At 31.9% G+C, this 14,324-nt stretch overlaps 1 protein-coding gene across 1 annotated transcript; it reads left to right on the top strand.

The window, feature by feature from the left end:
- On the top strand, nt 1-12,303 carry LOC132743384 (uncharacterized). The gene is made up of 4 exons (XM_060731903.1): nt 1-181; nt 3,690-4,327; nt 8,719-8,844; nt 10,763-12,303. The coding sequence occupies exons 1-4, from the start codon at nt 156-158 to the stop codon at nt 11,803-11,805; spliced, it is 1,833 nt and encodes a 610-aa protein (XP_060587886.1). The 5' UTR covers nt 1-155; the 3' UTR covers nt 11,806-12,303.
- The last annotated feature ends 2,021 nt before the right edge of the window (nt 12,304-14,324 follow it).

Here is a 14,324-nt window from a genome sequence, read left to right as displayed (position 1 = left end):
CTGCTTATTAAGAAAAACTTTTAAAAACATATCTTTTTTTTTCATAAAAAAATAAAACAAAAACGTGACTGACTATTAAAATGTGAAATTTGGATAAAATAAAAATTTGAAAATTGAATTATGTGATTTAAGAGTATTTATTTCTTACAGTTGTTATGACATCATCAATTGTCACTAAAATGTGAGTATCACATTATTTTCTGATATTTTATTAATTTACACATTACTTTTCCGACCATTTCATGAAAAACTATATATTTGATATTCAACCATGATATTTACTAAAAGATTCTTATTGGTCAGTGTAGATTCCCTGCTGCTTTCTAAACCAGTTAAAATGCCCAAGATTAGATTTTTTTTTTAACTTATCTGGCCCTAGATGACTTATTAAAGAAAAATAAAAAATACACGTGATAACTTCCTTAATTTATCTGTAAGCTTTTAGTATATTTGCATAATGTTATCATTTGGGGAAAAAAAATGAGTAAATTTTCCGACTCCATAATTATGAGTTAATCTATTATGAATGTGTGTGGGAACATACCACATATAGAATGTCACACCAGCCTACATATCTGTACAGACGGACAAGAATGTATGCTACTGGCTGCTGTCTTTAACTCCTACAGTCCTAAATATCTAAAATATTTTAAATTGACTTGTCCATCTTTCAATCTGGGCAAAAACCATTTCAATCTGGGCAAAAACCATTTCAATCTGGGCAAAACCATTCATCATTTTAGTGAAAATTTCAAAAAATGGTAATTGGTGCAGACGTTTAATGTACCATGCACTGGCAGCAGATGTAGAATCTCATGCCGCCAGCAATCTAACAGTTTGAATAACAGTACATTGTATAGTAAATAAATGTACATGTATATGAAAAAATCCTTGGATGGGTGTTTTGTCATCACATCATCTCATTTGCAAAACTACATCCTTGAATATATCACAACCCCCTGTCTCAATCTAAATTTTAATGCCAGTGACCAAACAGGAGCTTCCTTCTTTTGTACTGAAGTTACAAAGTAGGGGACGGTTCAAAGGTATTTTTTCTTGCCAATGCATTCATGTAGGGCCGGCAAAATCTGATTTTGACTTACTTGTCTGTTTTCATCCAAGCATTTCTTAACTTGTCTGTATGATATTTATATAGAAAATTATTGAAAATTTCCACTTGTCCGTACAGGCTGTGGGACAACCTGGGCAAAGGTAAGGTAATATAATCACAACTCAGTTTTGACAGTTTTAGTATTACTTTTCAGTACATGTATGTCACATGAGTGTTTTCCATTGTGATACCATTATTTTAGAATATACCAATAAAGCAGCATGCATACATGCTCATGTAATGGAACTCCACTGAGGTCCAAAAAATTTCATTTCTTACATAGATCAAATGAGGCTCTTATACAAAAGATAACCAAGAAAATTACTCTTTTTTTTTTTAAACAAATTTTTGCATTAATTTAAAGGGAGACACAGGCAAAATTTTCATTTCTTTGTTTTGAATTTTTCATTCCCTGTTGTGTAAATGTCCTCAAAATGATTACACTAGGTAGTCACGGGAGCGAAACTTTTCTTCTTGTAAAGAATAAAATGTCGGTTTCCTAACTTGACCAGCGTGGGTCAGGTTAGAGCGTTAAAATTTCACAAAAGTTGTTACAGTGAACTCTGGAAATGTTAATGAACATGTCAAATGAATTGCTTAGACTTGTTTCAATCATACAATATCCACAATATCTGTTATTGCTACTTCCAGAGTTTGTTTAAGTCACATGACTTGTTTTAAAACTACTCGATAATTCTGTCGGCGTTTAAATTTTGTTTAACATATATAGATATTTTTATGCTTCAAACCCAAAATATATAGAATTTAAACAGAAATTCATGCTAAGACTTAAAGATAATGTCGTTTTAGCTTGATTTGAGTACATAAATTCATTTTAACATTTTTGTCATTAATTTGCCTGAGTATCCCTTTAACGCTTTTATTTTGGAATTTCTTTTCATAATTAAAATAATTATTCTGAAAAAGAATGAGCAAATGATCACAAAATATTGGTCCAAACCTACATGAAATAGAACAGAATGTTTGAAAACATAGTTCCTGTTGTTTAAAGTAAAAAAAACTTCATTGCAGTTCCTTTTAGTTCCATAATCATTAAGGCTATATAACTGAGGTCATTCACTAAAGTGGAACAAACTGTACCTTTTATAACTACAAGAGTGATCAGTAATCACATGTGTCACCTCCTGATTGCCAATTTCATGTTGGGACAAATTTTCTGACAGACGGACAGACAGACGGACAGTGCACAACTAGACTTGGTACTGATGATTCCTGTAAAGTTTGGATGAAATTGCACCAGTAGTTTATGAGGAGTAGTCCGGACAAGCTTTTGTGTATCTGGCAACACACAGAAAAAAAATCCTTTTTATCAAAGGGCCTTAACTAAGCCAAAAATCATTCAACCGGAAAACCCAAGCAATATGCGCAAGGACTTGAGCTACAGATCAATCCTGTAAAGTTTCATTGAAATTGCATTAGTGGTATAAGAGAAGTAGTCCGGACAAACTTTAAAAATAAAAATTATTAAAGGGCCATAACTCAAACAAAAATCATTGAACCGGAAAATGCTGACAATATGCATAACTAGACTTGGTACTGATCATTCCTGTAAAGTTTGAATGAAATTGCACCAGTAGTTTATGAGGAGTAGTCCGGACAAGTTTTGTGATGGACGGACGGACGGACAGACTGACAGACAGACAGACGACGGAGAAGTGATCCCTATATGTCGCCAATACTCCGTAGAGGCGACACAAGAATATTATTCATAGAAATTATCTATGATGAGTAAGAACAATAAAACAAAAGAAATGCTAAAATACTTTGCCCAGCTATAACCTCTAATCGTCAATCCCATGATATCAAACCATTAAAAATGTCTTGTACGTAAATTGCTGTAAATGTTTTTTCCTGTAGGTAAATGTTTTTTTCCTGTTTAAGTACAAAAAGCTCATATGCTCCAGGGAGAAATCATTTATCTGTATTATCAGCAAAATGTATAAAATAAAACAAAATTGGTATTTTATATGCATATTGCAATCCTTGGCTATGTTTCTAGGAAAGTCCTTAAGTCCTTAATGTTACTAAGTGCTAGGACTTATGACAAACTATAAGGACTAACTTAAGACCGATAAATAAATATTTTTATATTAAGTAAAGGTTTTAGACTTTTATTTAATTCATTCTCTTGAGAAATGTTACTAAATACAATGGCCAATATGCTTCAATTTACCATGTGTAAATGTCCATCTGCAAAGCTATTCAGAAATTGAAGACTCTCAACATAAAAGTCATAAGTTAGGACATTTTCTTTGAAATAAAACTTTTCTCAGTTTTGGTCTGCAGTCAGGACTTTACATGAAACGCCACCCTAAATCCCCTGACAACATAACTGACGGCATTAAGCTATTCTTTTTCATGCTTCATAATTATGACATAAACATTGAGTACTGCTCAAGCTGGTAGATAGAGTGCATTAGGGATTCTGCACATTTCATTATCCCTCATGTACAGACTTAACAATGTTCATGTCATTTGGTTGTGATTAATGCTTCTGAGGGATAACTCCAATGAGTTCTCCGGATTTTTTTTAATAAAAATATCTCTTTTCTTACAGGATGGATGACCTAGAGTGGCCCAGAGCTCTGAACAAAGTCATTACTCAGAGATGGAGCCAACTGAAGAACACCCTTGTCATGAAAGACTTTGTAGACTACCTTATACAAAAACGAGTAGTTACCCTCGACTACTGGATGAGTCTAAAATCTAAACCAATTTCTGAGTCTGAGCGAACTGAGGATTTTCTAGCACTCGTCATGAAGTTTGACCGACAAAAATATAACTATTTCATGGAAGCATTGCTTTCCATCCAAAGACATGACCTGGTTAAAAGCTTGGTCAAAGTGGACAAAGTTAAATCAAAGAAGCCAACTGACACAGGAAGTGATGCAAAGCAACAGTTTCCTAAAAAGGTCACTGAAACAATTGAAAAAAGTAAAAAAGTAAAGGAAGCTGAACATGATAAGTACTACAAAGGTCAAACAGATGCCGATCAACTACCTAGTGCAGAATCTAAAGACAAAGGAGCAGACAAAAGTGGGAAGGTAGAAGTAAACACTGAGAAGGCAGAAAAACAGGAACCATCATTAAGCCGACAAACTGAAATTTCAGAAAAATTATACAAAGGAATCGGAAATGGGGACACAGGATCAGGGGAAAGCAGCAAGCAAAATAAAGTTATAAAGGAAAATACTGGTAATGCAATTTTTTTATCACTGATATTCAATAATACAATGACAAATTTTAATAGACTTATGATTTAACCATTATCTTTCAATAGAAATGCCACATTAACTACTTCATAAATTACTTAATATCAAGAAATACAAAGGTTAAGCAGACAACATTTGCAACAAGCTGGGAAATTTCTCTTCCAGAAAAGCTAATGGTTCCTCTACTGGAAAAGCCTGGGGGTTTGGGGGTTCCTCCACCAGAAAGACTGGAAGTGTGGGGGATCTCTACCTGAAATGTTTGGAGAGGGGTTCCTCCAACAGAAAAACTGGGGTTCCCATTATATATTATATATCCATAAGAAATAACAGTTATTTATTTTTTACTTGAACCCTATCAATAACAATATCTCCCTCTCCCCACCACAAAAAAATCAAAATAAACAAAAACAATTTCTAAAATTTAGAGGTTTTTTTTCAGGTTTATTTTTTATATTGAACTAATAGCATGAAAAAAACAAGAGCTGTCGGTAGGACAGCATGCTCGACTATTCTAAGTGCTTGATAGTAAAAGAGCCTTGATACTGTCAAATTTTTTAAGTTCACAAAGGGCTAATTTTGTTTTATAAATTCATGTTATAGGCCTTAGAGAGAGTCTAATTATATAGTATTGGCTTGACTATTTGGAAGGTAATGTCACAAGGGTGTTTTATTGAGTATAATAATACTAATTACCTATGAATATATAAATTTGACAGAAAAGGAACAAAGGCTTGTTATTAAGATGTTTTATCAAGTAAATCACTGCTTTATTATTATGAATGCATAAAATTGTCCCAAAAAAGGCACAAACCCTTCAGTAGTTATTGAGATAACAGCTTACAAGCAAAACCCTACCATGAATTTCTAAAGTGAAAATGGGGAGAAAAATCAGCCTAAATGCAAGATAGAATTATGGATCTTTGTAAGTGACCTACAATTATGACCCTAAATGCATATGTGAAGTTTTAAATAAAGGGGATATGAATCAGCCTTAATGCAAGACAGAGTTATGGAACTTGGTCAGTGACATACAATTATGACCCTCCAATTATGACCCTAAGTGCATGTGTAAAGTTTCAAGTAAATATCTTTGAAGACCTTTAACCAAAATCTCTAAGTTTCAAAGGGGCAAATAATTCTGCAAATATTGCAGGCAGAGTTATGCAATTTTGCAAACTGATGTACATTTTTACTATAAAAATGTATTTTAAATTTCAATTGAATATCTCAAGCAATAATTGAGATATTTGACTTTACAAAAAACTTTAACCAAAATTTTTAAGTTAAAAAGGGGCATAATTCTGTCAATATTGTAGGCAGAGTTATCCAACTTGTCAATCTGATGTACCTTGTTACTATAAATAAGTATTGTAAGTTTCAATTGAATATCTCAAGCAATAATTGAGATATTTGACTTTACAAAAAACTTTAACCAAAATTTCTTAGTTAAAAAGGGGCATAATTCTGTCAATATTGTAGGCAGCGTTATCCAACTTGTCAATCTGATGTACTTGGTTACTATAAATAAGTATTGTAAGTTTCAATTGAATATCTCAAGTAATAATTGAGATATTTGAATTTACAAAAAACTCTAACCAATGCAGATGTCGACGCAGACGGTGACGCCGACGCCGGGGCGACTACAATAGCTCTCATATTCTTCGAATAGTCGAGCTAACAAAAAGTCAAGCAAATATATTCTGACTTTGGAAGGAAGAATACAAATTCATGTCAAAATCTTTGCTTAATGTTTCAAACTCACCCATATAAAGTTTCACATTTATATATACCTTTCTATGATCTAAAACTTCCCCTTTAAGGCAATATGATAGCATTTTCAGTAATTCAAACAAAAGCTTCAAGGGTGACCCCTGATCTTTTCTAATATATAAATCAATGAAACAATAAGATCAGCTACACAGTGAAAATACAGTGATATCTGCCTGACATAAGCATATGAAATAAAGTTGTTTAAATTACAACTGAAATGGAAAATTTCCAGTTTTTAATTTTTAGCACAAGGTCTTTTTTTGCTTGTTTTTGAAAACAGGATAATTTGATATCTATAAAAGTCAATCTCCAGTTCTCAGGGTAACTTTATCATTATTCAATCATTCTCCAGTTTTCAGGGAAATCTTATCATTATTATTCAATCATTTTAAGTTTATCATCAGTATTCAATCACTCTCCAGGTTTAAGGGCAATTTTATCATCATTATCAAATCATTCTCCAGCTTACAGGGAAATCTTATCATCATTATTCAATCATTTTAAGTTTATCATCAGTATTCAATCACTCTCCAGGTTTAAGGGTAATTTTATCATCATTATACAATCATTCACCAAGTTTCAGGGTTATATCATCATTATTCAACCATTCTGCAGGTTTCAGGGCAATTTTATCATCATCATTCAATCATTCTACAGGTTTCAGGGCAATCTTATCATCATTATTCAATTATTCTCCAGTTTTCAGGGCAATTTTATCTTCCTTATTCAATAATTCTCCAGTTTTCACGGCAATCTTATCATCATTATTCAATCATTCTCCAGGATTCAGGGTAATCCTATCATCACTATTCAATCATTCACCAAGTTTCAGGGTATTACTATCATCATTATTCAATCATTCTCCAGGTTTCAGAGCAATTTTATCATCATCATTCAATTATTCTCAAGTTTTCAGGGCAATTTTATCTTCCTTATTCAATCATTCTCCAGGTTTCAGGGCAATTTCATCATCATTATTCAATCACTCACCAAGTTTCAGCGTAATCTTATCATTATTCAATCATTTGTCAGGTTAACTGAGTTAAAGTATAAAGAATAATACTTTACAAAAATATTTTATGTGACAAAAACATCAGAAATGCTAATAATTATGGATGCCAACACTGGGGTGAGTAGGACAGAAAGGCAGCTCTCTATGTAATTAGTATTGTTGAGTTAAAAATGAGCTACTAACAATAAAGAGCCATATCAAACTGCTTAGATTGGGGGCAAGGGGCAATCACTTTCTATTCTAGCAGGTTTAGGATTTAAATATGATGCATATGCCTCAAGTATGAAGGCAATCAATTCATGACTGTTAAATTCCATTCATAATTAAATTTATGCAAACCAAACATTATGAAATAAATAAACTATACATACCTGTCTGCAAGAACCACTTTACTAAATGGAATATGCAAAAGTTCACACTCTTAATAAGTTGAGATCTGGAGACTTCCATGTCCATTCCAGTTCAGTCTGCAAGAGGGGCCTTTAAGAAAAAAAAACAGTTTATTTGCCTTTTGTTATAATGTGTCTTCCTTTCTTCTTAATAAAACTGAAAAAGAAATTACATTATTTGTTAACACCAGATTTTTCAAGCCGTTTGCAAGGATTCTGGATTTTTGATGTTATTGTGTTGTTTTCATTAAATCTCAAAATAAAATACACAAATAATATGATTCATCTATACTGTAATAAATAGAGGTCTATCTGTTAAGATATATACATTAGCACTCTAATGCATATGACGTCCATTGCTACTTAAACGTGACATCGTGGACGTTACATCCTGTTTACGTTATAAACATGTTTAATGTTAACATATAACAATAAAGGTACGAACCTGCAAAGATGTGTTCTTATACTATACTATTACAATTCTCTATAGTATATAATTATTATCCTTCAATTTCCATCTTTGTAGTTAGGTGCACATCCAGTTTCTGAGTGTGTCTGTTCAACAAGAGCTGTTGGAGGGACAGTCTGCTTGACTATTCTCAATTCTTCATAGAAAAACAAGAGCCTGGATAATGTAGATTTTTTATAAGTTAAAAAAGGGCCATAATTCTGTCAAAATCAATGCTACAGTTAAAAGTCTTGGAAAGTGACATCATATTATGCCCTTAAATAAATGTGTAAAGTTTCAACCCATTCCCTTCAGTAGCTTTGGCGTTACCTTGGAGATACAACTTGTATGCAAAATCTTAATTAAAGTGTGACGCAGACGCCTGTGTCAGTATAAAAGCTCTCCCTATTCTTCCAAACTCAGGCTAAAACTGACCATCCTTTAATGTTTCCCTTACAACAAAGGTGACCATTTAGTTTCGTTTAACCACATCTATTTGACAAAATTGTGTCCTCTAGCAGCACATTCTACCTGTGCAACCAATTCCTGCCATCTGATCATGGTTTGCATTGTTCCATATTGAGTCAGTATATAATTTGAAATTTTGCCTAAAAAAGATGCATGGTTTTGGTCACTTACCATATTTTGCATGGAAAGGCTTCTTTCAACAATGACCCAAAATTCCATAAAAACACTTTCAATGATCTAATGAGAAAAGAAATCATAATCAGAATAAATAATTATTGAAATTTCAGATAAAGACAGAGTTTCATCTGCAAATACCAAAATCAAGAAAAATGCGGAACACAAAAAAATAGAAAAAACAGAAGTTAACGTCCCTGAAAAGACCAAGGAGGATATGGCAAAAGATGTTAGACCTGGTAAGTCAAAGTGTAAGGATCTTGCACCGAAGTATATCTAGCTCAAGAGTAACTGTTTATGGCGTTAACAAGGCTCTGTCTAGATTCTGCTAAGCAGTTACCTGAGAGCTAGATATTCCTGTCTGTGACGACAGCTGGTGTTTGATTCTTTTTCATGCATATTACAAATTAATGATATTTCAAAAATAAATTATGAAAAACTAATATCTTCATTTAGCACTTTTTTCTTATAATAGTGTAATGAATTTACAACTTCAAACATAATGGCAAAATAATGTCGGCCTAAGAACGCAATTAATTTATAAAGGGTGTGTGGCAATGACTTCATTTAAAACAAGCAACTTGTCTTACATGGGGTTTTAAGACAGGTTTTGCTAGCACCGGTATATACAGTAGATAATACAAGCAATTATCATAGTATTGCAAGCAATCCATAAGTCCCCTACCGGTAAGAGCCCAAGCAACATTCTGAAGGGCCATTCACTTAGGTTCCTATTTTAAGTAAATTTGTTGAAAAAGTTCTTTAAAAATGATCACAGGAAACAGTTTTTATGTACAGACAGACGGACTGAAGGACACTCTAAAGTTATTTTTTAAACATCCCTGTTATCAATATATAACATTTTTAAAATCCTATCATGATTGAAGAAGTTGGAGTAAAAATTACCAATTTCTCAAAAAAAAGTCGAAGTTCAAAAGGGGCATAATTCTTGAAATAGTCTTGCTAGAGTATTGAACACTCACAAATGTTGAGTGACAATAAGAAACATTTATATGAAGTTTGAAGTAGATACATTCAGAAAAAGAAGTTATTAAAAAAAACAGTTATTTAAAAAAAAACAATGTTTTTTTCATGAAAATTTTAAGTTCAAGGGAGGTAATTTGATAAATTTTGTGCTAGAGTTGTAAACCTTGTCACATATGATGTGGTTGATGACAAGCAACTTATATTTAAAGTTTGAAGAAAATACCTTAAGAAATAAAGAACTTAATAGTGAAAAAACTTAAAAACTAGAATCAGAAATCTTGAAATTCAGTCTATTTGTTGCCATTAGCACCAGAATTTTCAACATAGGAAGATAAAAAAGGATGTGCATAATTTCCATACTGCCATCTACCTATATGTCAAGTTTCATAAACATATTTTCAGTACTTTTTGTGTTATCACTGGATCCAGGTTATGTGTAAAATTTGCCATATTTTCAGTCTATTTGTTGCCATAGCAACCAGAATTTTCAACATAGGAAGAAAAGAAAAAAAACGTGCATAATCTCCATACTGCAATCTATCTATATATCAAGTTTCATAAAAATATTTTCAGTACTTTTTGCGTTATCGCGGGATCCAGGTTATGTGTAAAATTTGCCATATTTTCAGTCTATTTGTTGCCATAGCAACCAGAATTTTCAACATAGGAAGAAAAGAAAAAGACGTGCATAATCTCCATACTGCCATCTATCCATATATCAAGTTTCATTAAAATATCTTCAGTACTTTTTGTGTTATCGCGGGATCCAGTTTTGTGGACAGACGGACTGACGGACGGACAGAGAGGTAAATCAGCTCATAAACTACACCTGGACCAAAGTCCATAAGCAAAATCAGCTCATAAAATCAAAAAAATAGCTCTTAATTTGAATTTTATGAGCTTTTGTTCTTTATTTAACTACGGAATGAAGCTCATAAATATCAAATGTTTGCTCCGGTAAACCGGTAGGGGACTAATAATACTGTATGATATGCAAGAATGCTTCATGTTATATGTCAAATATGTAAATTACATTCATAATAATTATGCATTTAGAAAATAAAAGACAAAGTCTTTTTTTGTACAAATATTACAAATTAAGATAACTTTTTCTTGATTATAAGAATTCCTAAATGTAATTCAAGAAATATATATGAACATTGACTACAGGGACATCAAAAAGTAGGGAAGAGATCCTAGAAGAAAGAGAGAATCTACTAAAATCTCGAGAATCTGAACTTAGCAAGAAAGAAAAAGAACTCAAAGATCATGAAAAGAGCCTAAAGGAAAAGGAAACAGAATTACTGACAAGGGAAAATAGTCTTCTGACAAATAGATCAGTGGTGAATGAAATGGTACCATTGTCTTTACCTGCACAACTGCAACATTTAAAGATGGCTGACTCTAACTCACCAACCGCTTCCACAACAGAGTCATCCGAACTGTTAGCAGACGTCAGAGAGCAACTTAAAGCAATGAGGAAAGTCAAAGAAGAAATAGAATCAGAACATACTTCTGTTTGTCCGACACCAAAAGAAGAGTTTGCAAGACTGCAGGACTTCCATAATGTACAACAAAATATAGATGAGCTAAAAGAAGAAATTGCAACCGATCGAGAGAGTCGAGAAAATGTCCAAAGGAAAGTTGAACATTTAAAACATGAAATAGAAAGTCTTCAGAGCACTATCAAAGTCATGGAAGCAGAAAAAGAAACAAAGAATACTGAGGTTGATAGAGAGATCAACAGATTAAAAACTGAAATAAAAAATTCCAAGTCAAATTACAATGAAGGAATTAATCGAATTAAGATGGAAATGAAATCAAAAGAAAATGAAATTAAAGAATTCAAAGAATGTCTTGAAAAAGATAAACAGTATTATGAAAATCTTGAGAAGAGGATAAAAGTTTTGGAAAATGATAAGAAGAAATACGAAATTGACTTGGCCAGATATGAGGAAGAAGTTGCTGATCTAAAGCGAACCTTAGAAGAAAAGGAAAACAAACTGGCCGACTTGAGAACTGTTCTTGAGCAAACTGAAAATGAGAAAGAGGAATTGATAGATGAATTAGCAGAGTTAAAAGGTGAAGTCAATAAGCTGAAGGCAGATAAGAAGAGACTGGAGTCAGAGAAAAAGACCTTGCTTGGCAGATGTGTCAAACCACAATGGAACCAGGGTCCACCTGGTACCGGGAGACGAAATATGTTTAAATAATTTTGTTAAAAAAACAGAAATGAAAATTTAACATTCACATGAGTTACAATAATATTCTTTTGTACATAAGCTCTATGACCTATGCAGCAATTTTTGCATAAAAAGGATATATTTCAAAACTTTTAAGTGTTAAAGGGACTCCACTGAGGATTTTTTTGAGCACATATTTCAAACTTTTAAGTGTTAAAGGGACTCCACTGAGGTTTATTTGAGCATATATTTCAAATTTTAAGTGTTAAAGGGACTCCACTGAGGAATTTTTTGAGCATATATTTCAAACTTTTAAGTGTTAAAGGGTCTCAACTGAGTTTTTTTTGACTTATTGGACTTGTACATTCTTTTGGTATCTGGAAACCATTTGATGTAGGTCTAGATCAACTTGTGTGCAAAATTTCAGATCATTCTATCCAGAATAATTATTGTGGAAAATGTAGACTGGCAAAATTTTCAATATTTTTTATGGTTTATATATGATTCAAAATTATCATATGTACATGTATATATACCATAAAAATTTTTTGGTTGAGAAGCTTAGGATAGACTATATTTTTTGTCTTTTCCCCACAGGTCATCAAAGAACCCAAATATGTTTCCATGATCAATTTAACCCTTTCGCTGCCAGAGGGTTATTGTTTTATTGTTCACCTATTTGCCAGAGGATTTTCTAAGAAATTACTATATTATTAATTAATATAATTATTATTATTTATTATTAGATCTAGTATTATAATAATAATATATGTTTCCAAATCTGTTAGTATAATAATAATTATTGTCGATGGTATAATTTTCTTTATATTTATTATTATCTTTATTATTATTCTTATTAATTTATTATTATTACTATTATTATTATTGAAACAGCTAAAGCCGTCCATATGGCAAATACGCCGAAAATAACAGGGACGGCTTAAGCCGTCCCTATGGCAGTGAAAGGGTTAAAACATTACAAAACCATAAAATTATCAAAATCATCGCCTCACTCACAGGCTACAAAAATGAACAAATGTTAGAAATAATTACCAATGAAAATGATTTCACTCTGAACTAATTTTGTCTAGAAATTTATTATCACTTGGAAAAAATTAATTTACAGATTTCTAAGAAACTTTAAAAACAGCAACAACAAAATTACATTACTTTTTTTTTTGAAAACAATAAACTGCTTTCTAAAATGTAATGGTAACACAAGAAATACTTTGGTATTATTGACACAATAAAGGTTAATGGATGAACTTTATCCCTGGCTAAAAAACTAATAAATATATTTAAACTTTTAAAAAATATACCTATTGGTTGATAGAAATGGAGAAAAAATATGGAATTGCTAAATACACCCAAAATGATAAAATTAAAAATGTTGCAGACTTGGTTTTATTTGGCTAGTGGTATAATAAATGTAATTGAAAGCTACAGTCTATGCCCTGACCCCTCTAGCACTAGCATCAACAGTAATTTAAACGTTTAAACCTGTAATGTTTAAACATTTTAAAGTCAAGACAAATATCTTTTGTAAAAGAGAGTAAATATACTTACTTACCTTATCTACAGGATTAGATTCTTGTTGTGTTGTTATCTTGTTTATGTTAACTATACTTTACATATGTTACTTGTTTACCTTTATACAATCATGCACTTACTTAATTTATCCAATGTTTTCATTTGATCTCAAAGTCTAATGCTTGATTCTTGTGTTTTGTTGTTTAATATATTTTTGTTTTGAAGAAAAATAAAATCTGTATAAAACCAGAATTTAATGTTTATATGATTTTTTTTCTCAATATTTTCATCAACAAAATTTGGGTCGTATGGTACCAAAACAGGAATTTGATTTTGGCTAACCTTGATTGTTACAAACTTAAAGCAACACCAGGGGTCAAAACCACCTCACCTGGTGGAGCTAAGAGATGCATAGAGGCCAGTTATTCAATCCCATTTAGTTGCCTCTAACGATCACACAGGGATAAACAGTGGCTTTTATTCTGATGCCTCAACCCTTTATGGCAACCCCTCAGCCAAAAGCGTGTATAACGCTATATATAGGCTGCCTTTAAATTACAAAAGTCATGTTTGAATTTTGCTCTTTTTTATAAGAATTAATCCCAAATATGCCCTGACCTCTCTAGCACCAGCTTTAAAAGTAATTCAAACATTTAAACATGTAATGTTTAAACATTTTGAAGTCCAGACAAATATTTTTTTTCTAAAGGAGAGCAAGTTAACTTACCTAATCTACAGGATTAGTTTCTTGTTGTGTTGTTATCTTGTTTATGTTTACTATACTTACATATGTTACTTGTTTACCTTTATACACTTACTTCATTTATCCAATGTTTTCATTTGATCTCAAAGTCTAATGCTTGATTCTTGTGTTTTCTTGTTAAACTATATATTTTTGTTTTGAAGAAAATTAAAATCTGTATAAAACCAGAATTTAATGTTTATATGATTTTTTCTCAATATTTTTATCGTCAGCCATTCAAGAAGCTGATTAGGGGATTGTCTGGGTTGCTTAGCTG

Source organism: Ruditapes philippinarum, unplaced genomic scaffold, assembly GCF_026571515.1.
Source record: "Ruditapes philippinarum isolate M1 unplaced genomic scaffold, ASM2657151v2 ctg2717_1_1_1_1, whole genome shotgun sequence".
Taxonomy (NCBI): domain Eukaryota; kingdom Metazoa; phylum Mollusca; class Bivalvia; order Venerida; family Veneridae; genus Ruditapes; species Ruditapes philippinarum.
Note: the sequence above shows the minus strand (reverse complement) of the source record. Positions and strands in the feature narration are given on the sequence as shown.

Excerpts from the sequence above, each read along its gene's own strand:
- LOC132743384 (XM_060731903.1), top strand. The coding sequence starts at position 156 with ATGACATCATCAATTGTCACTAAAAT. Across the intron at positions 182-3,689 it reads TCATCAATTGTCACTAAAAT|GATGGATGACCTAGAGTGGC; the intron begins GTGAGTATCACA and ends CTTTTCTTACAG. Across the intron at positions 4,328-8,718 it reads AGTTATAAAGGAAAATACTG|ATAAAGACAGAGTTTCATCT; the intron begins GTAATGCAATTT and ends TTGAAATTTCAG.